Source organism: Oculina patagonica, chromosome 9 (assembly GCF_052425735.1).
Source record: "Oculina patagonica isolate OP01 chromosome 9, crgOcupat, whole genome shotgun sequence".
In the NCBI taxonomy this organism is placed as follows: Eukaryota; Metazoa; Cnidaria; class Anthozoa; order Scleractinia; family Oculinidae; genus Oculina; species Oculina patagonica.
Window position 1 is genome coordinate 5,689,430 of NC_135766.1, and position 26,301 is coordinate 5,715,730.

The window sequence follows — 26,301 nt, forward strand, 5'->3', positions numbered from 1 at the left end:
CTTTGCAAAGCTGACTCATTCTGACAATTTCAAGATGGCGAGCGGACTCTTTGGTCATGCCGGCAGGTCTTCGTCGAAAAATCTCGTCGAATTTCGCGCTGGTAAGATGACATTGAACGGGACAACTGTTACACCGGATAAAAGGAAGGGATTGGTGTATATTTATCAGAGTGAAGACTCACTGATGCACTTCTGCTGGAAGGATCGCGGCACGGGAAATGTTGAAGACGTAAGCCAAAAATTTGACAATTGTTCTTTTGTTCCGAGGTTTACAATTACTTTATCCTACTTTATTTTAATGGTTTACAGCTTAAAATAAATAGCTCACTTTATCATAGTACTTCTAAAATGACGATGAACTAGCAGTAGGAGAGAATAGATTAAAGAGATCTGATCCATGGAAAATAAGATCATAAACGGGCCGGGACTGTGACGATTTGGGGGGGGGGGGGGGGGGAGGGGGAGGGGGAGGGGGGATACACACCTGTACAATCGATTTTTATCATTTAAGGTAAGATAAGATAAGATAAGATAACTTTATTTATACACGGTTTTTCCATCAGTCAATTAAGTTACTGGACTATCTACCTATCTAACTACAGTACCGCCTGGAATCATATGCACATTGGCACGCGTGAAGCTCGAGGGCAGAACGCGTGTATTGCACGCGGAAGGAACGAGACGAAACCGCGCGGTTCACGAACGAAACCCGCGCGGTTCACGAATGAAAACCGAGGTCAGAAATTCATTTCGGTCAAATGGACGAAAGGCCGACACAAAAGGATCTGTCGGCTATTTTTGTTTTTATTGTTTTCGTTTCAATGGATTTTTTCTCACATTTACAACTTGCTTACACCGTATTCAGCAACGAAATGCAAATTTCTTTCAAACAGTTTTTATGGGATTACCGGTAAATTTTGTTGAACTTCAAGATCTTCACGGGTTCGTATTGAATGTTCCGTGCGTGCTAGCATGAGAAGCTTTTGAGTCGAAACTTGTCGCTTCGCGAAAGAATTAATTTTATCAAAAATGCAAAACGTGAATGAAAAAATCGAAATTAATGAGGCCTGTAAAAGCACTTCTCTCGATTTATTCATCCGAAAATGAAGGAAGCGAAAATCTTTTTGCAGCCGCGCCAAGGATTTCTTATCTTCAAATGATCTGACAGATCGACGCCCGTGTGTAAATAAAGGTCGCAAAGGTCACGCTTGTCATGTTTTCTTGCAATGTCTAGTTATGAAAACGAACGTATTTAAAGTCTGTTACTTAACAAGGCGAGCGTTTATTAAGATCGAATAAAAGTTTCACAGAAGATTAAGAAATCAATGACATTTATTTGCGGGAAATGTGTTCTCTTTCGAGCAACAAATGCCGACAATTGTCGGCTTCCCCACCAAAAGTTCATTTGCCGTTCAACTAGATTTTTGCCGATAAGAATTAATTCGCGCCGATCAGAATAGCTATTTTCGGTCAGTTCTAAATTTGACGTTGGGTTCGTAATTTTCGGCTCGATGGTAGTCGGAAACAACTACAAAGAACATGAATCCTGTCTTGCCTTTCCAGACACTCGGTATGCTGGTAAACAACTCGATGAATAAACTTGTCATTTCGCAGCTTTTCGGCAATTGACAAATTGTGTTTTCTGCAACAACTTCCCGATAGTTCTTCCTTCGATCTGTAACCCATCTACATCTTGTAATTACCTGACCGTTTCAGAAATTTTTCTTCCCTTCTTTAACAAAATTTTTCGCGCGCGACCAAGCTGAGCAAAGTTGATCGATTTCTGAGAAGTGTCAAGCAACGAATGAACGAGCGCTTGCGTAGCACGTTTAGATTTTGTATTTTTTAAGATCTCATATCTTGTGCCGATAATTTTCCTTCTTAGGGTTTGATCTTTTTTTATTTTTGATTGTAAAACTTTTGTGACATCGTGCGGAAAACTACCTAAAATATGTTGGTCGAATGAATATGCAAAAATTCAACTGGTTGTGCCGGTCCGGCAGTCTCTGATTCAAAAAATTGCAAAGGGACAAGAAAACCGGTAATAAAATGAATTTGAGTGCAAGCAGGCGAAATAATATTTACTTGTCTGATAAAAAACAGAATAAATAAGACAACGCGAGGATAAGTACTCGTCAACATATGTTTAACTATGCAAATCTTGAATGAAATTAATCGAAGCGTGAACATGCACAGCAAACAACTTTCGATGGATTTTCGATTTAAAACTCGTCAAGTCAGTTTGTAGCTGCGGTTTATAGTACATTTGAAACAGGGCAAGAAATAATCCTGTGATATTTCGATGTTTAGGCAAATATTAAAAACGTTCTCTTCAATGTCGCACGTTTTTCGCAGGCGGCGGGATCAAAATGTTATTCCGGGTTATTCCGCTGATTTTTTGGACGAACCAGCGTTCTCTTTTTGTTGTGATTTCCGATCAAATCTCTTGGGTGACGGTGTCAAAAACCTAACAATGAAGAGCAACAATAAAGCTAACAAAGGCAATTAAAAGCACGAAGACGCGGCTTTGAAGAACGCGTGATTCCCTCGGTTTCGTCTCGTGCTTCGTTCGTTCCTCCCGAGGTGGACGCACGGGAAACCCGCGGCTGATGTGCATATGATTCCAGGCGGTACTGTAACTACAAAAATTTAATAACAACAAATTCAAATAACAAAAAAAAAAAGAAAAGTCTGCTTTTCATGGAGGCCGTGTCTAAAATTTACTTAAAATTTAGATATTACTTTAAACTGTGCCGACTTAATTTAGATTTGAAATCGGCCAGTGAAGATGCTTGTCTTAGGTCTATAGGTAAGTTGTTCCACAACTGAGCTCCGCTGTACGAAAAACTTTTCTTGAGATAATCAGTTCGAGGTTGTGGAAGAACTAATTTGTTTTCGGTATTCCTTAAACGATAAGCACTAACATCGTCACAATATACAAATCTTGATCTCAGATAATCAGGAGTCATACCATGTAATGTTTTTTAGGCGAGGACGTTAGTCTCGAGCCTTATGTTATGAAGCGATAAATTGGTTGGGTTTACAACGGGCGATGGGCGATGTGATGATTCGAACCGAGGGGGATTGGTAACTAAGAATATGGCTTGAGATTGTTTTCCTCCGCCATCTTGGTTATTTGAGACTTTTTCGCAGCCAGAAGCCTTAACTCGAAGTAAGATTAGTAGCTTAAATTGCGCTCACTTACAAACATATTGAGATATCATAGTACACAAAAACCTTATCGACACACCGAACTAAATTGTGGTTTACGAGCTTGGAGTCAGCTGGCGAGTGCTGTTTCGGCAGACCTTTGCCTTTCAAGACTGAAGTTGAACTGGATATAAAGCATTGAAAGCAATATAAACACGGCTAATTAAACATCAGGATTGATATATTTGTGATCTGAACTACTGGCGACATTGTAACCTGAGCTTTAACTGAAGAGGAGAAGTGCAAAAGAATATATTGCCACAACTGCTGAGGTGAGCGATCAAAAATTTATATCAGTTTGCTTGTACATGTACTTTATTGAATAACATAATGGACAAAGTATTTATGGAATCGAAATAACGATTTTAAAAGGCTAAATATCTGCTAGATGTTGTTATATTTAATTTGCTGGAATTTATAGATTACTAAGCATTGAGAGAGCTTCATTCGCGATCCCTTCTGTCAACAGAACGTTTTCGTAGACTACTAGGTCAGATTTCAACATTGATCTTAATAATGGTGTGCAAAGCAGCAGTAAATAATTATAAACAAGTGATTGTAAAATATGGATAGAAACAAACTTATTTCAGGCTTTACCACTGACAAAAGAACTACAATTGATCACATTTATACAAATCTAAATAAATACTGATAAATCAAGAGTCCAAACTGGTGTTCTCAAGACACACTAAAGTGACCTTAAAGCTGGGTGGTTTAATAGCAACCAAAAAAGAGTATATACATTTTTGTAGACCATAATAACTAGTAAATGATTTAAGAAGCATAGTGTACATGTAGAAAGATGTGTTTCAGAAAAAAGAAAATTTTAAGTAACTACTTATGTTGCAATAAATTGTTGCAATGTTGCAATCAATTTTAACAATTGATTCTTTCTTTTATTATGTTTACAGAACAGAATTAAAAAACAACAGAAAACATCCAAAATACAGTTTTCAAAGAATCCACTGACAGCTGTGTTTTGTCCTAATTGCTTCAATATGTTTAATCTGCACTTTGTCAAGAAGCAGCATGAATGTGTGAATGTGGCTATTGCATTGGAACTGCTTTGACTGGAACTGGTTATTGGCCTCTATTCTGCCTCTATGCAATATATAGAAGCCCAATCCTCACTATGAATGGCAGATATATTTAAAAAAAAAAAACACAGCGAAAAGCATGTAGCAATAACACCTAAGTTAAAAAAATAAACTGTGTAAAACATCTCTGGATTTGCTACTGAAAGACTCTCAATTCAAATTCATTACTGGCAAACCACTGTATCAACTCTACTTCCTAGACTCCACATGTACTGTATCAAGATGTTGGACTTATTGGACTTACTTGCATCACAAATTGTACAGAAAGTGCAAACAACTTTCAGCCCCATTTAAATTTAACAAGAGTAAATCAAGATGCTATATCAACTTTACTTCCTGGAAACTTGTACTTCCTTAAGCTTGCACTGCGTGTTTTAAGTGATATTAAGTTTTTGGACTTACTGCACAAAATTTACATTACAGATTGTACAGTCAGTGCAGACAACTTTAAGCCACATTTAAACAAGAGGTAATCTAGATACATTATTTCAAGACATTTTATTCTTGCCAAAGTTGTGGAAGTTTCCTAGCTGTCTAGTAAAGTTACAAAATATGTTGCCTTCCATTGTGAAAAGTCGTGATAAAAGACATCTTATTAGAGTTGTATGAATTAAATCGTGCCAATTTTGTGATCAAAGCAGCTTACAATTTGCCTTTTATTAATTACAGTAACATTGGTTAGAAACTAATCTTTCCTTGGAATGCACAACTAAAAACACCACCGGAAACAAAGTACTGTATTTTAAAATTTTATTTACCTGACAAACCCATTCCCCCCCCCCCCCCCTTTTATAGCAAATGTCTCAGTGTCTCAACTTTCGACTTACAGTGAGGAGCCCAAAAGGGTGACCACTTTTAATGTACTAACAATTTTTGCCTTGCACGAAAGAATGTGAATTCATTAAAAGTGGTCACACATTTGGGCTCCTTGCTGTAAATCACACATCTTTTGGACTCGCATTTTCACTCAATAGACATTTTTGGCTTTGTCAGTGTAAGTAGCCCATTTCAAAATCACATGATGCTGAATACCAAGAGAATTTTTTCTGAATTTGAAAGTAGTGATTCTCAAGAGTGATGTCACAGTCTGAAATAGGACAACAAAAAAACGAAGCCCGAAAGGTCCCTTCTCAGTTCTTTGTCTGGAATTTTTAACATACTGTCTTGCTTTACTGGAACGTCCTCGCCTTAGTATGCATTGCATACCGGTTATTACATTAGGATAGACTTCTGTTCCAATCTTTGATAATAGAGTCTTCGCCACCCCAGTGTCCGGAACAAATCATCTAAATTACTATCATAGCTCGCAGACATTAGGGTACGAGCTGCGCGGTTTTGAAGCCTTTGCAGTTTTTGTGTTGTGCCGAGGCGGCTGAGGAGTGTGCCGGGACCGGGGGGGTGCGAAGAGGAGAACAACACCGAGAACACGACCAACATGAACGAGCGGACGACGAGCGGGGACGCCGGACCGGGAAGCGACGGGGAGCCACCCAGAGAGAAATCTGAGCGAGGAAGACTGGAACCCGCCGACCAGGACAGTGAGGCCGACACCCCCTGCACACCAAGCAGCCAGACCCGGGGGCAGCGGGAGCGAGACAGAACCAGGAGGACCGAGCACTGAGAGGGGACGAACCCAGCAGGGGCCCAAGGGGAGCGGGCACACCCCCCAGGGGAGACCGGGGGGGGGGGGAGGGGGGAGAAGACGACGGAGAGAGTGACAAGTGCGAGGAGACAGCCGACCACTGCCCACATGCCCAGACGCCAGCAGCAAAACACATGGACCATTGGGGCCCTATTTTTCAGAAAGGCCCTTGTTACAGCTTCCCCACACTACGTTGCAATAATCAAATTGTGGTTGAATAAGGCTATTATAAACTTTGATTAAAATATTAAATGGAGTGAGATGCCGAATTCGTTTAATTGCACCAATGGCACAAGCTTTCTTCTTAGAAATGTTTTCAATATGACACTCCCAGTTTATATTTTGATCAACATAAACTCCGAGGGATTTAGCGGAGGTTACTTGTTCTATTGCGTTCTCATTTATAGTAAGAGAGGGACTTTCCGTAAATTGTGATAACTTCTGCCTTGATGCAATAAGCATAAACTCAGCAGACAGCCATTTGTACACATTTCTCAGGTCGTGATTAAAGCGATAATTTATATGCTCAATGTCAGTGCTAGCAAGTGTTAGGCTAGTATCATCTGCGTACATTCTGGGTTCCGAATATGTCAGACAGTGTGGTAAGTCATTAATATATATCAAAAACAGAAGAGGTCCCAAAATTGTTCCCTGGGGAACACCACATCTTAGACATTTCGGAGTTGACTTACAAGAATTAATATGACAAATCTGTGTTCGAGTATCTAAATAAGAAGCAAACCATTGATGACTGGTCCAACAAATCCCATAGTATTGCAATTTTCGCAACAAAATATCGTGATCTACTGTATCAAATGCCTTTTTGAGATCTAAAAAGACTACAATTATTTCCCTTAGCGAACGAATGTAAATCGGATCAAAGTAAGTTTAGATTTGTCATGTTGAATCTCAAGAACCTTGAAGCGTTCGACACGAGCAAAGAATAATTCAACAAATATCCAAGGCCCAGCTATCTGTAGCTTCGATAAGTGCGGTGAGCGTGGAATGCAGAGACCGAAAACCAGATTGATGGCACGAGAGAAAGTTGTTTTTTGTTAAATGATGATAAAGTTGATCGTAGATTATCCGTTCAAAGACTTTGGCCACAACTGGAATTACTGATATTGGCCGATAATTGGTTGGATCAGAACGCTTCCCAGAATTTTTATACAATGAAGTGACTCTGGCAGATTTCCACTCATCGGGAAAGATACCCGTCATTAGGGATTGATTAAAATTAATATATGAGTGAGAGATTCTGCCAGTAAATCAGGACATTCCCTTAGAAGTTTGACTTTCGCTGAAATATTATCTAATCCTGTTGCCTTTGACCTACAAAGCTTTGATAGTAGTGCAAAAACATGTGTAGGTGTTGTTTTTTCAAAAACAAAATTTTTATCAGTTGCGGTAAGAAATTCGTCGAAGGATTTATCAACTTCTGTTACATCTCCACTAAGGCTTGGCCCAACTTCTGTGAAAAAGGAGTTTAGCATTTCAGCTATATCTGTTTGATCTTCAGAATTTACCCCACTATATTCCATCTCATTAATAACAGTTTTATTGGATTTTCGTGAGGTCAGTTCATTGATTGTTTTCCATGTTTTCCTTTGATCCCCACAACAATTGTTGAAGGCATTTTCATAATACGCTTTTTTAGCGCTATTAATTTCCCAATTCACTTGATTTTTAACCATTCGAAATTGGTTCCAAATAAATAGATCCTTTGTCGTAATAGCCTTTCTTTTGAGGCGGTTTCTGAAATTCATCCGCTTTTTTAAAATAGTGGTTATCCATGGTGATTTAGAATCTCGTGTCCGTTTGGTCTTCATCGGTGCGTGCTTTTCACATACATTCAGGAATAATTCTTTCCACCTCCTCCACATATCATTAGGATCATACAATTTCTTTATATCATCCCAGGGTTGGGCTAAAATATCCGCATAGAAATTTGCGCTATTAAAATGTTTAAGCCAATCGATGATTAATCAATGATCAATCAATAATAAAAGTGAATTTGAAATGGAGGGTACCGTAATGATTCGATTTAGCGCCCGGGGCGCTTATTTACTTTTGGCACCTTAAGGGAGGGCGCTTATTCGAGACAGGGCGCTTATTCGGGACAGGGCGCTTATTTAATTTTTTGCGAAACAACCAAATGTTCAAAACAAAAACTTAATATATTTTAAAATAACTAGCAATAACCTAAACTGTAACAGTAACAAATTGTTGAGAATTCAGTTACTTTTACAAGAATTGTTCATTTTAGCAGTAAATATATACATGTACGGTACGGTGAATGTTCATGAGTTTATCGTTTCGTCATCAATGACTTTAGTAGGGTCAGTTAGCCACAATAGGAGCGCTTTTAAGAATGGGGGCGCTTATTAACAAAAACACATTCGAAGGGGGGCGCTTATTCGGAAGGGGGCGCTTATTGGAAGGAGGGTGCTTAATCGAATCATTACGGTGGTATTGTTATACATGTATGAAGCTACAGATGAAGCGGAAGTAATGTGAATTTTTTATTTTCACTTTGTTTTCAGTTTAACTTTTTGATTCACTAATATTAATAAGTGGTTTGATTGGATACTGTATATCATTCCTTACACCCTGGAAACTGATACAGTTAAACCTTCTGTTGGTGACCACCTGGAATGTAAAGAGTATGTGGTTGCTCGTGGGAGGTGATTGATGTGTCACAGGGAGTCTAAATTTTGAGTTATAGTCTGTAGTCATTTTTGAGGCTAAATCCATGTATGTATGAGTTGTACGTACATTTAATCCGTAATTAAAACTACCTTCAACTGCTGTCAAGGTTCAAATCTCTATTACTTTAAACCTCTCACCCCTCACTCCTTATCCAGCCACACCAAAAATAACATTTTTCATCACCTTCCCAAACAGGATCTGATCATCTTTCCTGATGATATTGAGTACAAGCGTGTCAAACAGTGCACAACAGGCAGGGCGTTCATCCTGAAATTCAAGTCATCCACACGCAAGTTCTTTTTCTGGATGCAAGAACCCAAGACAGACAAAGATGATGAGTATACCACCAAAGTTAACAACCTGCTCAACAACCCTCCGACCCCTGGGACAGGAGGTGGTGGCAGTGGGCTCCCCCCTGCCTTAGCTGGCCTAACAGAGCAGTTGGGTGAGTAATTGTACATGTGTACTTGTAATTTTGTGGAATATGTGAATTTCTCCCATCTTGGTAATCAATTACAAATTAAAGCTTGAAACATGATGTGCTGATTACCACCTTCAACCAGTTGCTTCCAGTCATAGGCCTGTATCCTCTGCCAGCACACATTATTTTTTGATAGGAGGTTCAGAACATGAAATTTACATACATGTACACCAGGAAAGAGCTACATGTAAATGTACAATGTACACCTATTCATCTACATTATTAACTTTAATAACTTTGCACATGTGGCATTCAATAAACTCACAGATCATTAGCTATGTTTTACTGAAACACATGTACAATGTAGCCCATTAAAATCTAAGTTGAAGTCAAATTGCACTTACAGAATTTGAAGCTTCTTGCAAAACAAGTGTTTTGTCTCTCTACATGAGCATTGCATCTCTTAATTCAAGAATTGTGTCTGATGGGGGTCTTGCTAGATGTGAATCTCGTCTCGCAAGCGGGTAGTAACTTTTCATTGATGTTGTACATGTATCTCTTATCACCCCCTCAGTTCCAAGTACTGGTACTAACCCATTCAAATTGTCTTCACAGGTGATGGTCAGCTGCAAGGTCTGTTAGGTAATCTAGATCAGCAGCAGTTGCTGCAGTTGTTGAGTGGTTATGGTGGACTGGGGGGCCATGGCGGGCTGTCTAGTGCTGGCAGCTCTATAAGTGCACCCACAGCGGCATCACCTACGTAAGTACATGAGTATTGTAGGGTATCACATATTTATGATCTTGGTAACTGTATTTAGTGTCATGCATTGCACATTTAATTTGATTCTCCTCCCTGTCTGTGCAATTTCGAAGAACATGATGCCATCAGAATAGTGGCATTTACTGGAGTGGGGTATTTAATTGGGTAGGAGGTGCTTATTGAAATTAAATCTTAAATTGAGTGGGGTGAACAGGTTGGCAGATCAACGGAGCACCCGGATTGCGGATTTCTGTGATTCGTTGATTGGATTTGTAGATTTTCAAAACAAAGCACTGCTTAATGCGAAATTCAGATTAGGTAAAAAATTGAGCAAGGATTTCGGACTCTTCATGTCAGGAAGTTTGGATCATGGATACTAAACAAAGTTTGAATCACTTTGGTCAGTCTTTGTGCGAAAACAAGCAATGAAAAGGAATTTTTTTAAAAAGTGGCAGAAAACAACATCTACATCCATTGTAGTGAAAACTACATGTACACACCAGACAAAGTTTTTAGGTAATGTGAATTCAGATTTGTACAAAAATAGTGATGGATTGACAGACTTGGCCAAAAATAACACAGAAAGGCAGATTTGCACCCCCCTCCCCCCCTTTCCGCCCTTATGATTATAATGCGCCGTACTTTATTTCCATTTTTTTACATAGGCCTACCAGAGTACAGTCCTCACCAGGGCCTAGGAGCACGTCCTCTGCTTCATCCTCAGGGACCACCACACCACGCCCTGCCACAGCTACCCCTACTGTGCCCCCTGCACCCTCCCGTCCAACCCAGCCTCCTGCTGCTCGGCATGCTGTGCAACTGAGTGACTTGCAGAATATTCTGTCCAACATTCAAGGTAGTGAAACTGAGGACTGTATTCTTATTATTTTTATCAGTTGATCAACTTTTATGTGGAAATTCTTCTCATAACGTCATTATAAAGGCAGTCAAGCATGCATGTGTAGAATTATGAGAGAAAGGACTTGATCAATATGGCTGAAACAAAAATTGTTTTAGATTTACTGTCAGCCAAATAAAATCTGTGGAAATGAAAAATTTCAGACTATAAAAGTGGTGAAAGAAAGTGCTGGCAAGCTATAAAACTTTGAAAGGCCAGATAATTTAACTCATCACCAATATTAATTAGTGGATGAGTTTGGGAAGGTGCCTGTAAGCTTTGTAGGAGCTTCAAACAAGCGTGGAATGTATTTATGATAGTACCTGGCAATCACCAGGTACTATCACCATCAAAATAATACTCAGTGGAAAAAATTTTATAAGTACCAATACTCACCTAGAAGGGGGGAGGGGGGGGGGGGACAGGAGCAGAAACATCAGCAAATGGCTTAAACACGGACACTGCCTATATAAGGAACCTTGGACTGGGCGAGCCGTCAGTCATTTCACTCTAGACATCGACCCGTCAACATCAACCCGAAAGCAATGTGCTGTTTTAGGTGGTAGCGTCGCAAGTTACCGAGCGTGGAACGCCTGAATCTTGGGAGAGATATATATTTCTTTCAATTTTTTTTATATACTTAGTTCTATCCTTTTAGTTCTCAGTTCAAATGTTCACCTCGGTTTGCGCGGCACAACAACTTGAAATTATGTCTGGGCGCTTTGAAAATTAGAAACGGTTGCTTCAATTTGTTACTTTGCAAGTATAATTGTATATGTGGGCTGCTTTTCCCTTGTCGATTGAGTATTTTGCGAAAACAAACTCATTTCCCTTTGAAAATTCCAACACTCGTTTGAGGTCTATAATCGTTTGAATTCAAATAAATGGCACGAAGTAAGCCCAGAACCCAGAAAGGTCAAGAAAGCAATTTGATTCCCCTTGATTCATTCTGTTTCTGCAGGAATCTATCAACACCTTTGAACCTCAAATATTTTGAGGTAGCAAATAAATCCGAACTTCAAAGTTGTAGCGAATCTTTTTACTATATAATACTCCTATATATACTCAGGAGCAAGCAAAACTATACTGGGATAAATCAATAATATTTAGAAAGACCTTAGTTGTAAACTGTGATGCGATATGTGACAAAAATCTTCACCAGACACAATGCAGATAATTTCATTGAACACATTCAGTATGAAATCGAAATGGTTTGTATTACTGTACCTCGATCATGTATCAAAAAATCCATCTCAGTGAAACACCCTGGTGTAATTCAGGCTATAGGCAGTCGATACAAAGATTTTCCCCCTGGGTCGATACAGCATATCCGCCGATACAGCTTGGGTCGATACAGCAAACGTCAGTCGCAGAGCACACATTCAACGCATAAACGTTCCACTACAAATGCATTCATTGCTTTTATTAGGTGCTGTACAGCGTCCTTAGACCAAACAAATAATGCACGAAGGTTTTCCTTAAAGACCTGAGTCCAATATTACGGTGAATCTCTCCATCGGCCAAAACGCAACCTGTCCAAAGTCAAATGATATCCTACATAAGCTTCGCATGACGTTCAAGTATCGATCCGAGTGCTTGCAGAAGAAGGCATCTTTTGGCTTTTTTCTCTGAAGAATCGGCCAAAAAAAATATCAAGAAGTAAAGCCGAATTGACAATAAACTTAAATATTAAAATAAACGAATTAGCGAAGAAGGCAGGGTGGTTCGATCCAAGACAGAAGTTGCTTTTCTAAAATGGCGCAACGCCCGCCATGAAGCAAACAGTCATCTTCTCAAAGGATTTTATTTGTTTGTTAACCATTAAACCACGACTTGAGCATGCTTTAATAAGAAAGACCACAAGCCATTCATTTTGAGGGCTCAAAAAGGCCCATCTCAGTTGAGAGGAGTCTGTGTGCCATTTTGAGCATCTCGCCATTGGGGGAACCGTTACGGGCGCGAAATTCAAATTTTGTAAGGCAAAATTTTAGATTTTAGCTACAAAAGAGGTATTCCTGGTGTTTTTTGATTTCATTTTATGAAAGTGAGTATTTTAAAGTAAAATTAAAGATCAGAAGGTAGGATTTGACTTTATTATCGGTCAAGGAATTTTCCCCTTCTTGCTCGCATAGTCCGCCATATTTGATTAAGCCATTGAAACAAGGATTTCGTGACAAAGAGGGGGAGGTGCTATCCCTTTTATAGGCAGTGTCCTTGTTTAACCTTAAGGCAACTCTCCTGTTGACAACAGAAGAGTTGTAATTTTTCTGAGGACCCCTGAAAGCCCTCCGACCATCCTGCATTAGTGACGGAAACTGATGACCAGCATTATCTTACATGTAAGTTTAACCTTGCCCAAGTCCCATTTAAAACATGGGCTGTAGTTGGATTAGATAGGAGGAATACAGTGAAGAACAAGTGACAACATAAATTTCATGTGAGTGAAGAGCCCCTGATGATTCTTCAGTTCTTGCAAGTATTAATTTTGTTTCCATGTGACCCAAGTAATCATGAGGCTGGGACAGACAAACACGTTAAACACTTCTTATAGTTCTTAGTTGAAGAGAGTGGGTATAAAATAATATGGAGTACAATTACCAGCCTTTCAAACATGCCAAAAATTACATCACTCTGTGGATTTTTTACATCACACATGCTGCAAACTTGTGCCAATAATACACACATGTAATTTTGTAACTAAAAATAATAATGATATTTTTATTGCAGTACCTGTTGAGAATGCAGAACAGCCAAGGGAAAGTGAGTTAGATACTTTCACATTTTTTACTGTTCCAGAAAGATTCATACTCCTCCCACTGAATTTTTTGTTTGAATCCACCTTGCTGGGAATGCTTTGGTTTTTGAATCCCCCCTCCCTCATGAAATTTCCGATGAACATTGCTGGGCTTGGTTTGTAATTCTCTGGGAACCACATGTAAGAATTTCCTCTGCCAAGCACCATTTTTCTATTCTTTAATTCTAAACTTAGTTCTTGAAGCAAACTGTATGAAAACAGAAACATCAGTGTACCGTATTTTCTCGATTAAACGCCGAGCCCCGAATAAACGTCGGGTCTCCAAGCTGTATTTGAAAATAAACACCTTAAACAATTATTAAAGGTTTAATATGCTTTAAAAATAATGTCTAATTATAAAGCTTTCAAAAATAATGAATAAAAATCATTTCTTAGAAACATAGGGCCTGAAAAAACTCCTGGAATCAAAAAAACGCCGGCCCTATCGGGCCAAGTTTGAAATAAACGCCGGGGGCGTTTAATCGAGAAAATACGGTAATTTGAATGAAACATTTTTGCTATGGTACATGCTGTCACAGTGGTCTGATGGTTAGTGCAATGGATTCTGGATCAAGTGGTCCAGGTTTAAGCCCTGGCCAGGATACTCGTACTCTTATGTTCTTGTGCAAGACACTTTACTATCTCAGTACCTTTAGTATAATAGATCTAACCAGGAAAAAGAGTATGTACAGTGTACCTAAAAAAGCCTAAAAAGCCAATGATGCATGGTTTAACATTTGTTGAGCAACAAATGTTGCGACTGCTTGTTGATCGATCTGCCAGGTTCTATCCCGTTTAACAATGTTCAACATGTTGAATGTCACATTTCAACATTCAACATCACATGATACATGGTTTAACATTATTTTGTTGAACAGCAGCCGCAACATAAATTGGCTTAAGGGAAACTTAACATAATGCTGAAGAGGAATGCACAATGGACTAGCATTCCATCTATGAGGATCACTGTTAACAGTAGAATACTTCTAGATGCTTCATGGTACAGAAACCAGTGTAATACACCTGTACAGACTGTACTTGTGAGCCCTTGTTTCTAAAGACTCAACATTTAAATTGTATCTACTGCTCATTACAGGTGTGGATCTGACCAATGTGCTCACCCCTGACTCACTGATGCCTCTGATGGCAGACCCAGAGTTTCGTGAGCAGCTTGCTCCTTTTCTCCCAGCTGGTGAGGAGCTGCCACAGAGCCCCACAGAACTGGCAAACACCTTGCGTTCACCTCAGTTTCAGCAGGTGAGTATGTATAACCAGGGCTTAGGTGCATTAGCCTGAGTGGGAGGGGCAGCGGCCTAATGGTTAGCATGCCGGACTCTGGATTGTGCAGTTGAAGTTTGAGCCCAGGCCAGGGCACTGTGTTGTGTTTTTTGGGCAAGACACTTTACTCTCAAAATGCCCCTCTCCACCCAGGTGTATAAATGGGAACCAATGAATTAAATATTCGGGGTGGGGCTGGAGGGCAAACTTTTTGATGTACTAGCATCCCATCCTGGGGGTGGGGAGGGGTTACAATACTCCTTACCGAGTTGATTTATGCCACAGAAACCAGAGTTAATGGCCAACCGTACATGTATGGGCACTGAAAGCCCTGTTTCTCCTATATGTGGATGTCTTGATAGAGTTTCTATGGTAAGGGAAATATGGCTCACAGCTCAATTAGAGTAACAGTATACATTTTATAAGAACCAGCTTCTCCAACTGCGGTAGTGTACATAACGTTGTGTTATCATAATATGAGTAAAATATTAACCGTTATTTACTGCTTATCTTCATGTTCAGGCCTTGGGAATGTTCAGTTCTGCACTACAATCAGGGCAACTTGCTCCATTAATGGGACAGTTTGGTTTCAGTGATGATGTTATGGGAGCCGCTAGGAGAGGAGGTAAATGACTTATTAATGAGTATATACCACACAAGTGAATAGTGCTTTTTGTGCTCGTTGATTGGTTAACTCGGAGGTGATTAGCAAAGTACTATTCACCTTTAAGCAGAAGAGAAACAAAATGGTTTCCTGTGTAGCTTTGGTTACCGAAAGTTATGTTTTGGTAAGCTAGTTATTCAGCTAGCGTGGTTCAGTGTATATACTAAAACAATTTTTCACCCCGTGTTATTGAATGTGGTGGATATTCGCGCCTCGGTAAATATCCACCACTATTCACCTTCACTTTGGTGAATAATTGTTAACTAACCAGGTTCGACTTGTTTTCATAAGATTTTTTAATGTAGTAAAATTTATCTAAGAAGGTTTTAAACTTTTTCTGCACAAAACATATATTATCTTATCAAACTTTAGGGTAATATTCCCTGTTTTCTTTTTTTAATTTAGAGTATCCATTCCAGCCACAACCATTTAAGAATAATTAAGCCCACAATTTTCATCAGAGTGTCAAGCAGACATGACATCGTACCGTAGGGTACGAAAAACTCCGAAAAATCTTCGGATCCTTTTACAAGGAATTTACGAGTTTCGCCGACTTTGTTGGAGTAACGAACGTGAATACTTTTCTTTTCAGACATGGTTGAGTTTGTGCGAGCTGTTCAAGAATCATCTCGTCCAAGCACTGCTGACAGTACCAGTACCTCTGATGAAACCTCACGGCCAACTACAGCCGGGGATGATGATCAGGAGACTGAGGACAAAGATAAGGATGAGGACGAGGCTATGAGCTTGGACTAAGGAACAGTTAGAAATTCTTGACCGTGTGAAATGCCGGATGGATTAATAGCAATGCACAAGTAGTTAATAATTGTGAAGTTTTTTCTTTATTATGCTGGTTTGTTCAAATTTAAAGGTATGCCTTTATAATAGTTGTGTGCTTATTAAAATTTACCAGGTGGTATCAAGACTCGAGTGTTGTTATTATTGCCAAGTAAGCCATTTACTTTTGAACCTTTTTTTATGCAAGCTCCGTTTTGCTCTGATGAAAGGCTTACGCTAAAAAAGACAGCGTTTCCAAATTCCCTACGGTGGTTAATTTACCTTATCAACTAAATACTATGTTTACTTTCGAATTAGCATTCCCACCCCAAACCAGACAGTACATCAGGTAAAGATCAGACCACAAAACCGGGAACTCCATGCCCTACTCTTAACGATAAGTGTGTTAACGCCCCCTGCTGACCATATAACACTGAAGATGCAGGAGACGTGGCCACGTTATCCGAGAAGACTAGAACATCTTAGATCTAACCATTTGCAGATGTCATTGCAAAGGCAGAACTTTCAGTTGAAAATCAACTAAGTGTTTCACTTGCCCGCCAACACAGCAGAACAGTTTCTTTAAAAACTAATAAATTTACCACAAGAACACAGCTCGTAATTCGGCCGGGGGGGGGGGGGGGGGGGCATTTCAGTGCGTCCAGTACAATAGGCTTGAGAATAAAGCAAAAATATCACATCGGGGCTGAGGGATCATTTTCTTGTCTTTCCCCCAAGCATCGGAGACAAGTTAGAATTTTAAATTAATATATATCAAACTTGATAAACCAAGAAACACTCGCGAACATCCAATATGAGAATAAAATATCTATTGTAAGAACAAACTTCGAACTAGTTTGCATAATGCTCTATGTACATCAGTGCAACTTACTTTTCGAGTCGCAGACTAAAAAGATCGATCTCGGGATAACGAGAACGAAAAGAGCTTTCAGGGCTGGGGGGCTTAGCCCCCCAATATTTCCCTAAAAATTAGAACTTTCTAAGAGAAGAGTCTCTTAAGCCCCCCACTTCAAGTCACTAGTCAGCCCCCCCCCCCCCCCCCCCCCCCCTCAGAGTTCCTCGGTCCCTCAGTCCCTGAGACCCTGCTCCTCGGTCCCTGAGAGTATGCTCTCAGCCACACATCGGCAGATATATCTTCCTAACGTAGTCCCTGACTGGTGAAAATATTTGTAGCAAAAGAATTTCGTTGTCAGCACTTTATGTCCCTAATAAAAAGAACTTATTGCTTTCGAATGCTTGTACAGTAAACACTGGCACGTGTTGGGTAGCCTGCGTAGCTGGCGGTTTTGTTGGGGTTTAAAGCACACACAAGCAAGCGGCGAAGCCGCGACAACGAGCGGCGAAGCCAGAAGAGCCGAATAAATACCGTCAATAACTTTATTAATTCTGAACTGGTGTTTTACACATAAAGAAGACTGCTGACGCAACAGAGACCCAGTTGCAAATTGCTGCTGAGGCGGCAACATTCAAAATCAGTGCTGCATCAGCAATAATTATCACTGCTGATGCAGCAAAATCCATAAAAAAGAATGCAGCCAAAATGAGAGTCAACGATACTTAAGATAATGGGCTCCTGGTATAACAAAAGAAAATTAAAACTCTAGTACTGGCGCCGGTTAAGCGTTAAACGTAAGCTAATTTAAAATCCCTCGTTTCATCTAACGTCAATTGTTATTTTTTCCGCTTTAATTCGGCACGGTCACGACCCTGTCTCGTAATTTTATCATGAAAGAGACACGCTGTTACAAATCGGCCAATCAGGATGGCGAATTCCACGTGATCGATCGCTCATCAAGCGTTTTAACTGTCTTGCATTTCTTTTTGCTTGGTTTAGTATCAGAAACGATTTGTACGCTACGCAGTTTTACAGCTTCTCTCTGCATACACAGTCAAGATGGGTAGGTTTGTTTTAGTCGCGGAAATCCTGATTTGCGGAGTGTTTTTCCTCTTCGTTACAACAGATACGGCAAGGCTGTGGTCTGCTCCACACGGCACGAAACTTTACGACTCCAAGTTTCGTAAAGAGCAGTTAATTATCACATCAACCCATCCCCAAAACACTGGATATCACCGCTTCCCAGATGGCAAGTGGATTCCATTCGGACCAATTTTTCATCTGGAGTTGTTAAATCAGGCAAGTATCCCCAGTCTCGTTTCTACCCTATCATGCACAACGTTCGTAGACGTCGAATCTCGACCATTACATGTAACGAAATCTTGCCGATTTTGCTTAGTGCTTAGTATGCAGTCTCAGAATGACGCAATCAGGTAATGCCATCTACGCCACAAATGCATACATGATTCCTGCTTTGCATGATTACGGCGTCGCGTGAAACCTTCAAGTCCAAGACTTTAGTCTAGGATTGTAGTTCGGAATAGCTTTGAAATTCATTATTCGAAAATTTTGAGAGCAGCAGTCAGTACCCGATTCCCTCTGTAGCGCTCGCCTGCAGGGAATCACGGTAGTTGTGTTCATCAAACCATGCGCGAGACTCAGCAACGTGTTTCAAGCTAAGCATACATGCTAAAGTTTTAACATTTTTGGCTAGAAAAAGGTTACAAAAAGGTGGCGATTGCCACATTCCTGAGGTTTCACTTTTCCCCCGTACCTCGTGACGGCTGTGAAATTAGGAACTAGGAACTAGGAACGAACGCACTTTGAACTTTATACAACTACCAAAGCCGTAAGTTTGAATGGACTATCCAAACTTACCCAGGACTATCTACAATCCTAGGCCAACTGGCGCCCGTTTTATGAGGTCCAAATAGGCGTAGAAATTTCTGTAGAGTTGTACGTTTCTACACATTTCATGATTCCTAATCCATAAGTGGGTAATCTCTAAGATGAAAAAAAAAAACAGAATCAATGGTATCATGTGATTTTCATCAAATTAACACTGCCAAACTTGAAAACGTCGGGCCGACTTTTTCAAGTTTTCGGCCACTTCATTGGTCTTCATTGCTATTTACCCGTAGCCACACCGGCACTGGCAATTCTTGACAATTTTTATGACTAGTACACTGTGTTTTAGCAAGGTCAAGCCACCGTTTGGTGGATTTCCAATTGAAACCAAAACCTGCATTGAATTTTCAAGTAGTACTAAATCTTGGTGACACTGCTCTTTAAGAAAATTTAACGTTTTTCTTTTCTCTTCGTAGGCTCTAGATCTCCAGAATGTCATCACCAGCATGAAGGTTCCTTTTGAGGGTTCCAACATCACACTAGAGGACATCTGCTTTCAGCCCCTGGCACCACAAACCAAAAAGTGCGCCATTCAAAGCATCTTCCAGTATTTTCAAAACAACAAAACCAAACTGAACAAATGTCTCACCAGTATGGGCTTCAACTGCTCCGATCCAGACGTAATAGACTTCCGTGCGGCTGATTTTCACGATCATCTGTTATTCTGCACCGAGTAAGTTTTGTGTTCGCAGTGTAGAAAAAGAATAATAGTTAGGTAATAGACCATCTGACTGACTGACTGACTGACTGACTGGCTGACGACCTCATTCCCAGCCCCTCCTCTTCCCAAATTGATTGCAATACGTACCATCTTGTTGGGCTCTTGACTCTAGAAAAAAATGAGGATGTTGCTGGTTTACAACTTTCCCACATTTCTCGGTTTTTGGTTTGTTATAGGTACCCAGCGTCTCCATTTGATGAGAAACTTCAGTTGCCTTGCCTCGGTGCATTTGGAGGGCCTGTAGACCCGAATATTACGTTAGCTGGTTTCACGGGCACTGCATACAAGAACGCTTCAACCATGATCATTACCTATGTAGTGAACAACTACCAAGACGAAAGCAAGCTGGCTGAAGTAATGGCTTGGGAAAACGCCTTCATAAAATACATGGAGGTATATACCAACGACAGCTCACATGCCAATCTCACAATCAAATACTCCACTCCAGGAAGCATTGAGCTGCTTAACGATATCGAAATGTAAACACACCGAGATCACGCTTAGTGTGATCATTTAAACGTGATTACTGTCGATTTTTATTGGAGTGGAGTAAATTTTGCTTTGCGATATACGCCCTTGCCCAAGCGTGATTTTAGCTTTCCCCATAAAAAGTAATAATTTTAACTGTAACTTAAAAAAGAGAGTCTAGAACGTTTTAATAAACCCCATGTAATTCAGAACTGTGATTAGCCAATAAATTTACTTATTACGCATTGTTACTACACCGTTACTCACCGATTTTCCGCCGTGCTATTTGTGCTACGCTAGTAAGTACATGCAGTAAATCATGATCACCTACAGTCCTGTCGACTGAAAAGTTCAAAATCAGTTTATTTTTTGACATTTCTGAATTCACCTCTAAATTAAACTCATTCTTCTCTGTTAAGTCGATTGAAACTAACAAAGTCTTTCAAAAATCGCTGAAATTTAACCCTAGACTGGCCGGCAAGGTATCTGCAATCTGCTCACTTCGTTCCGCATTAGGTCGTTCTACAAAGTCAGATCGTTAATTTTACACAGAGGTCAGATCGTTCCACTCCATTCCTTTGTTTAAGAGCAAGCCAGTAATTTGGCTCATCATTGTCGATATCGTATCCAGACTTTGTCATCATATTAAGGGTGTAAGGCGTCTTGTTACCCAATAAGCCTGCGAGAAGGCTTTGTTTCTTCGGGGGCACCGCGCGAGCCAGCGAGGGGGTCTGGGCGAGGGTTCTCTTCGCAGCCCCTCGCCGACTCTTCTCGCTCACTGAGTGACACCGACTCGAAACAGAGAGACTGGATCATGTAAAGTGCTTGCTCAGACTATCAGCCTTAAAGAAAAATTTCCGCTTATTAGAGGTGGTCGCGCAAGAAGGTTCGACTGTATTGCGCTTCCCTTCCCCCTCCCCTCTCCCCCTTCAATTTATTCCCAGAAGAATTCAAACAAACTTGAGGTAATATTGGCGAAAGAAATGTCAAAAAAACAAGAAGCTCTGGTGATTAAAGGCATTGTCGAGCAACAGTGCGAATAATGAACTATTTTCTTCGCAACTTCTTTGACGAAACCACGGGCTCGGGCAATTCATGATTAGAAACAAGATGCCGACTGGGACGAAGACGCGCGTGACTTTTCACTTCCCGCGCTCAAGAACAGGTCCATCCAGTTGTCCGTCCTGATTTTAGCTTCCTATCGCTTACTAGTGGTAGCCAAGGGACTGGGAACCAGATTGGCCTATCTCATCACAAGAATTAACTCTTCTATACGAATTAGTTTTAGTTTACTTTTTATGAACGACAAGGACAACAAAGCCTTGGGAAAGAAGTGTATATTTCATTATTAAATATGCTCTCAATTTCACACACCGTGGTAAATATTACTCAGGGCATTACCATTTATACACCAGTTCATATCGTGATATTGATTACAAGACTTGGATTTTTCACACAGGGCCTAAACAAGAAATGACATATGTCATTGTTTTTTACTCAAATTGTGTAGTAAGTGGTCACCAATATTTCTTAATAAATCAGTATATCAAAAGTATACGAAAGGAATCAAGACAAACGTACTTTTTACACCAGCATTTCTATATTATACTGTCCTTCGTGGTGACAGAATTACCTGACCCCCAGTTCCAAATTTTGACATTTTATCTCGTTGAAAAAGATACCAAATATTACCTCCTAGCTGTAAGAAAAAAAGTAAAAGTAAAATCCTACACAGAACTGTTGGATTAGTGTTAGCGGTTAGGGACCGACAGCCCACTTACAACTGAACCACTACAGACGTGCATTCTGAACTAAAAATGCAAGCCACAAAAAGATTGGTGTCATGGCTACATTCACTTGAGTAGTTGAACCTAGCCTGCGTCGTAGCCGGACATGTCACAAAATCCTCGATAAAGTCGGACTATACCGGTGGTTTAGACTGTCTGTGAGGGAGGTTTAGTTGTACCTGGCTATAAAAACATAAAGCAGTAGTTTTCTACTTATTTTATAAAATTGATGCAAGAAATGAACGTGACGTCACACCTGTTTTTGTACTCATACCTGACAAACGAACTATATATGAAGTGAAGATGACTGCCCTTTGAGCCGAATGAATACCGTCAACTACTTTATTAATTCTGAACTGATGTTTTACACATAAAGAACACTGCTGACGCAACAGTGACCCAAATTACTGCTGAGGCGGCAACATTCATAATCAGTGCTGCATCAGCAATAATTAACACTGTTGATGCAGCAAAGTCCATAAAAAAGAATGCCGCCAAAATGGGAGTCAAAGATACTCAAGATAATGGGCTCCTGGTATAACAAAAGAAAATTAAAACTCTACTACCGGCGGCGTTAAGCGTTAAATTTAAGCTAATTTAAAATCCCTCGTTTCATCTAACGTCAATTGTTATTTTTTCCGCTTTCATTCGGTACGGTCACGACCCTGTCTAGTAATTTCGTCATTAAGAGACGCACTGTACATATCAGCCAATCAGGATGGCCAATTCCACGTGATCGATCGCTCATGTATCAAGCTTTAACTGGCTTACATTACTTTGCTTTCTATAAGTTCTTTTTGCGTGGCTAAACGAGTCGACTTGTACGCTACGCAATTCAATTGTTTGCAGCTTCTCTCTGCAGACGCAATCCAAACCATGGGTAGGTTTGCTTTAGTCGCGGAAATCCTGATTTGCGGAGTGTTTTTCCTCTTCGTAACAACAGATACGGCAAGGCTGTGGTCTGCTCCACACGGCACGAAACTTTATGACTCCAAGTTTCGTAAAGAGCAGTTAATTATCACATCAACCCATCCCAAAAACACTGGGTATCACCGCTTCCCAGATGACAAGTGGATTCCCTTTGGACCCATTTTTCATCTGGAGTTGTTAAATCAGGCAAGTATCCCCAGTTTCATTTCTACCCTATGTATTAAACTCAGAACGTTCGTAGAGCGTCAGATCTCGAGGTCCCATTACATGTAACGAAATCTTGCTGATATGTTATTTCTTACGACGCTCAGTAGTGTGCATTCTCACAATGACGTAATCAGGTCATGTCATCCACGTCACACATGCATGCATGATCCCTGCTTTGACATGATTACAGCATCGCGTGATACCAGAAGCAGCTTGATCTTCATTGTCCGAAAATTTTAAGAGCAGCAGTCAGTTCAAGCTTAGCATACTTCCCAAGTTTTAACACTTTAGGTCACGAAAAGGTGACGATTTCCATATTCCTACAACCTCGTTCCCAGGGCTTTTCCCTTGGTGATTTGGAAAGCCACGACTTTTAACGGACTATCCCGAACTACAATCCTAGACAAAAGTCTTTGGACACTTCACCGTTTCGACGAAAAAATGGGTATTGACTTAACCTCCTCCTTCCCGCCAATGCAATGCAATGTTGATTGCTTTCCATCCAACAGTGCGACAATGTTTCAACATTGTTTCTTTTCTTTTTTTTTTTTTTGGGGGGGGGGGGGGGGAGGGGGACTCAAAAGATTGAGGTGATGACTTCATTATTATTTATTTGTCAAGACAATTCTCGGACAGTATTAAGGCCACTTCACTGCATTTGGCTAAATAATGCTTACGAAATTTGAGCATTTCTTTGCTTTTCTCCCCGTAGGCGTTGGATCTCCAGAATGACATCACCAACATGAAGGTCCCTTTTGAGGGTTCCAACATCACACTAGAGGACATCTGCTTTCAACCCCTGGCACCACAAACCAAAAAGTGCGCCATTCAAAGCATCTTCCAGTATTTCCAAAACAACAAAACCAGACTGAACAAATGTCTCACCAGTATGGGCTTCAACTGCTCCGATCCAGACGTAATAGACTTCCGTGCGGCTGATTTTCACGATCATCTGTTATTCTGCACCGAGTAAGTTTTGTGTTCGCAGTGTAGAAAAAGAATAATAGTTAGGTAATAGACCATCTGACTGACTGACTGACTGACTGACTGACTGACGACTGACTGACTGACTGACTGACGACCTTATTCCCAGGGCCTCTCATTCCTCTTCCCAAATTTTATTGATTGAATTACGTACCATCCCGTTGGGCCCTTGACTCTCAAAAAAAAACAATAGGAGTGTTGCCGGTTGATGGTAAAATTACTCGCTTAGCTCTTGTTGCATTCTTTTGGCTTGTCGCGCATTCCTCTGGAATGCGTGACGTGAAAGCGGCTGTGTATGTGTTATCCGTAAGAAATTCCCTCATTTGTGGGGTTTTGGTTTGTTATAGGTACCCAGCGTCTCCATTTGACGAGAGACTTCAGGAGCCATGCCTCGGTGCATTTGGAGGGCCTGTTGACCCGAATATTACGTTAGCTGGTTTCACAGGCACTGCCTACAAGAACGCTTCAACCATGATCATTACCTATGTAGTGAACAACTATCAAGACGAAAGCAAGCTGGCCGAAGTAATGGCTTGGGAAAAGGTCTTCATAAAATACATGGAGGCATACACCAACGACAGCTCACATGCTAACCTCACCATCAAATACTTCACTCCAGGAAGCATTGAGCGGCTTTACGGTATCGAAATGTAAACATACCGTGATCACACTGAGTGTGATCATTCAAACTGATTACTGTCGATTTTTATAGGGAGTAAATTTGCTTGCGATATAATCCCTTGCCCAAGGTGATTTTAGCTTTCCCCATAAAAAAGTAATAATTTTAACTATGACTTTAAAAAGCGAGTCTAGAACGTTTTAATTAACCCCATGTAATTCAGAACTGTGATTAGCCAATAAATTTACTTATTACGCATTGTTACTACACCGTTACTCACCGATTTTCCGCCGTGCTTTTTGTGCTACGCTAGTACGTACATGCAGTAAAACATGATCACCTACATTCCTATCGACTGAAAAGTTCAAAATCAGTTAATTCTTTGACATTCGGAAATCACCTCAATTCTTCCCTGCTTCTCGCATTTTCTGGCATAGTTTCAATCGACTTTTAAGTCGATTGAAACTAACAAAGTCTTTCAAAAATCGCTGAACTTTAAACCTGGATCATGCGCAGTGCTTGCTGAGACTATCAGCCTAAAAGAAAAATTTCCGTTTATTAGAGGTGGTCGCGCAGGAAGGTTCGACTGTATTGCCCTCCCCCCCCCCCCCCCCTTCAATTCGTTCCCAGAGGAATTCAAACAAACTCGAGGTATTTCGACGCAATCTTGACGAGTAGGCAAAGTGGGTATAAATTAGTGTTTGTATGGGAATTCGACGGCAAATATCTTCTACAAAAACTTTTGAATTGTAAAGTTAAGGTGGCTCGATCGGATTTTTGAGTGACGATACCTTTCAACTTTGAGCAACTTGTATGTCACCGTAAACAATCGCACTGAAAATCGATCAGTACAGCTGTACTAAAGAAAGATGAAAGTTTCGAATGAGATAAGTTTCGTTGAAATCGGAGTAACTATAGCAACATAACTGACGTCACCACCTATTTTACACGAGACAGATTTTCTTGTATAATAGAGGGATAATTTTGAAAAAAGGCTTCTAGATCTTGGACTTGACATAGTTTTCTCAAGCGAGAAAACTATGTTTTGAGCGCTTTTTATTTTGCGATCATTTTAGTAAGCAAAGGCCCTTTTTCGATAAAAGAGCGCAATAACACTTCATACCAATTGATATTCAAGCCGATGTTTCAAGAAATCAAATGAAACGATTTCTCTGAGATTTTCTCCCAAGGTAATTAGATAGTACAAGATTCACTTAAGGCCAAAATGTTACTTGATCGGGCCTTGTGAACGTTTTCTCAATAATGTTTTAAGACTGCTTTGTTTTTGTTGTATTTTAGCACCTGAAAACTTCATCCAAAATTTTCTCGAAAACGCTCTCATAGAAATTCTTCAAACTTCGCAGACCTTGAGAAAACTATGTCAAGTCCAAGATCTAGAAGCCTTTTTTCAAAATTATCCCCCTATTAGAAGAAAATCGGTCTCGTGTACTGAATGGGTGGTGACGTCATTATGTTGCTATGGTTACTCCGATTTCGACGAAACTTATCTCATTCGAAACTTTCATCTTTCTTTAGTACAGCTGTATTGATCGATTTTCAGTTGGATTGTT

The 26,301-nt window shown here is 40.2% G+C and overlaps 3 protein-coding genes across 3 annotated transcripts; all 3 read left to right on the top strand.

Moving 5' to 3' along the window:
* The first annotated feature begins 22 nt into the window (after positions 1 to 22).
* LOC144665280 (proteasomal ubiquitin receptor ADRM1-like) lies at positions 23 to 16,398 on the top strand. The gene is made up of 8 exons (XM_078526498.1): positions 23 to 229; positions 8,854 to 9,103; positions 9,695 to 9,839; positions 10,505 to 10,695; positions 13,465 to 13,497; positions 14,628 to 14,788; positions 15,332 to 15,434; positions 16,066 to 16,398. The coding sequence occupies exons 1-8, from the start codon at positions 35 to 37 to the stop codon at positions 16,227 to 16,229; spliced, it is 1,242 nt and encodes a 413-aa protein (XP_078382624.1). The 5' UTR covers positions 23 to 34; the 3' UTR covers positions 16,230 to 16,398.
* A 1,690-nt stretch (positions 16,399 to 18,088) lies between these two features.
* Positions 18,089 to 20,448, top strand: LOC144666488 (NPC intracellular cholesterol transporter 1-like). Its single transcript, XM_078527918.1, has 3 exons — positions 18,089 to 18,405; positions 19,431 to 19,687; positions 19,912 to 20,448. Exons 1-3 carry the CDS (start codon positions 18,166 to 18,168, stop codon positions 20,216 to 20,218), a joined length of 804 nt encoding a protein of 267 aa, XP_078384044.1. The 5' UTR covers positions 18,089 to 18,165; the 3' UTR covers positions 20,219 to 20,448.
* A 2,318-nt stretch (positions 20,449 to 22,766) lies between these two features.
* On the top strand, positions 22,767 to 24,848 carry LOC144665643 (NPC intracellular cholesterol transporter 1-like). The gene is made up of 3 exons (XM_078526908.1): positions 22,767 to 23,106; positions 23,840 to 24,096; positions 24,459 to 24,848. Exons 1-3 carry the CDS (start codon positions 22,867 to 22,869, stop codon positions 24,763 to 24,765), a joined length of 804 nt encoding a protein of 267 aa, XP_078383034.1. The 5' UTR covers positions 22,767 to 22,866; the 3' UTR covers positions 24,766 to 24,848.
* Positions 24,849 to 26,301: the final 1,453 nt, after the last annotated feature.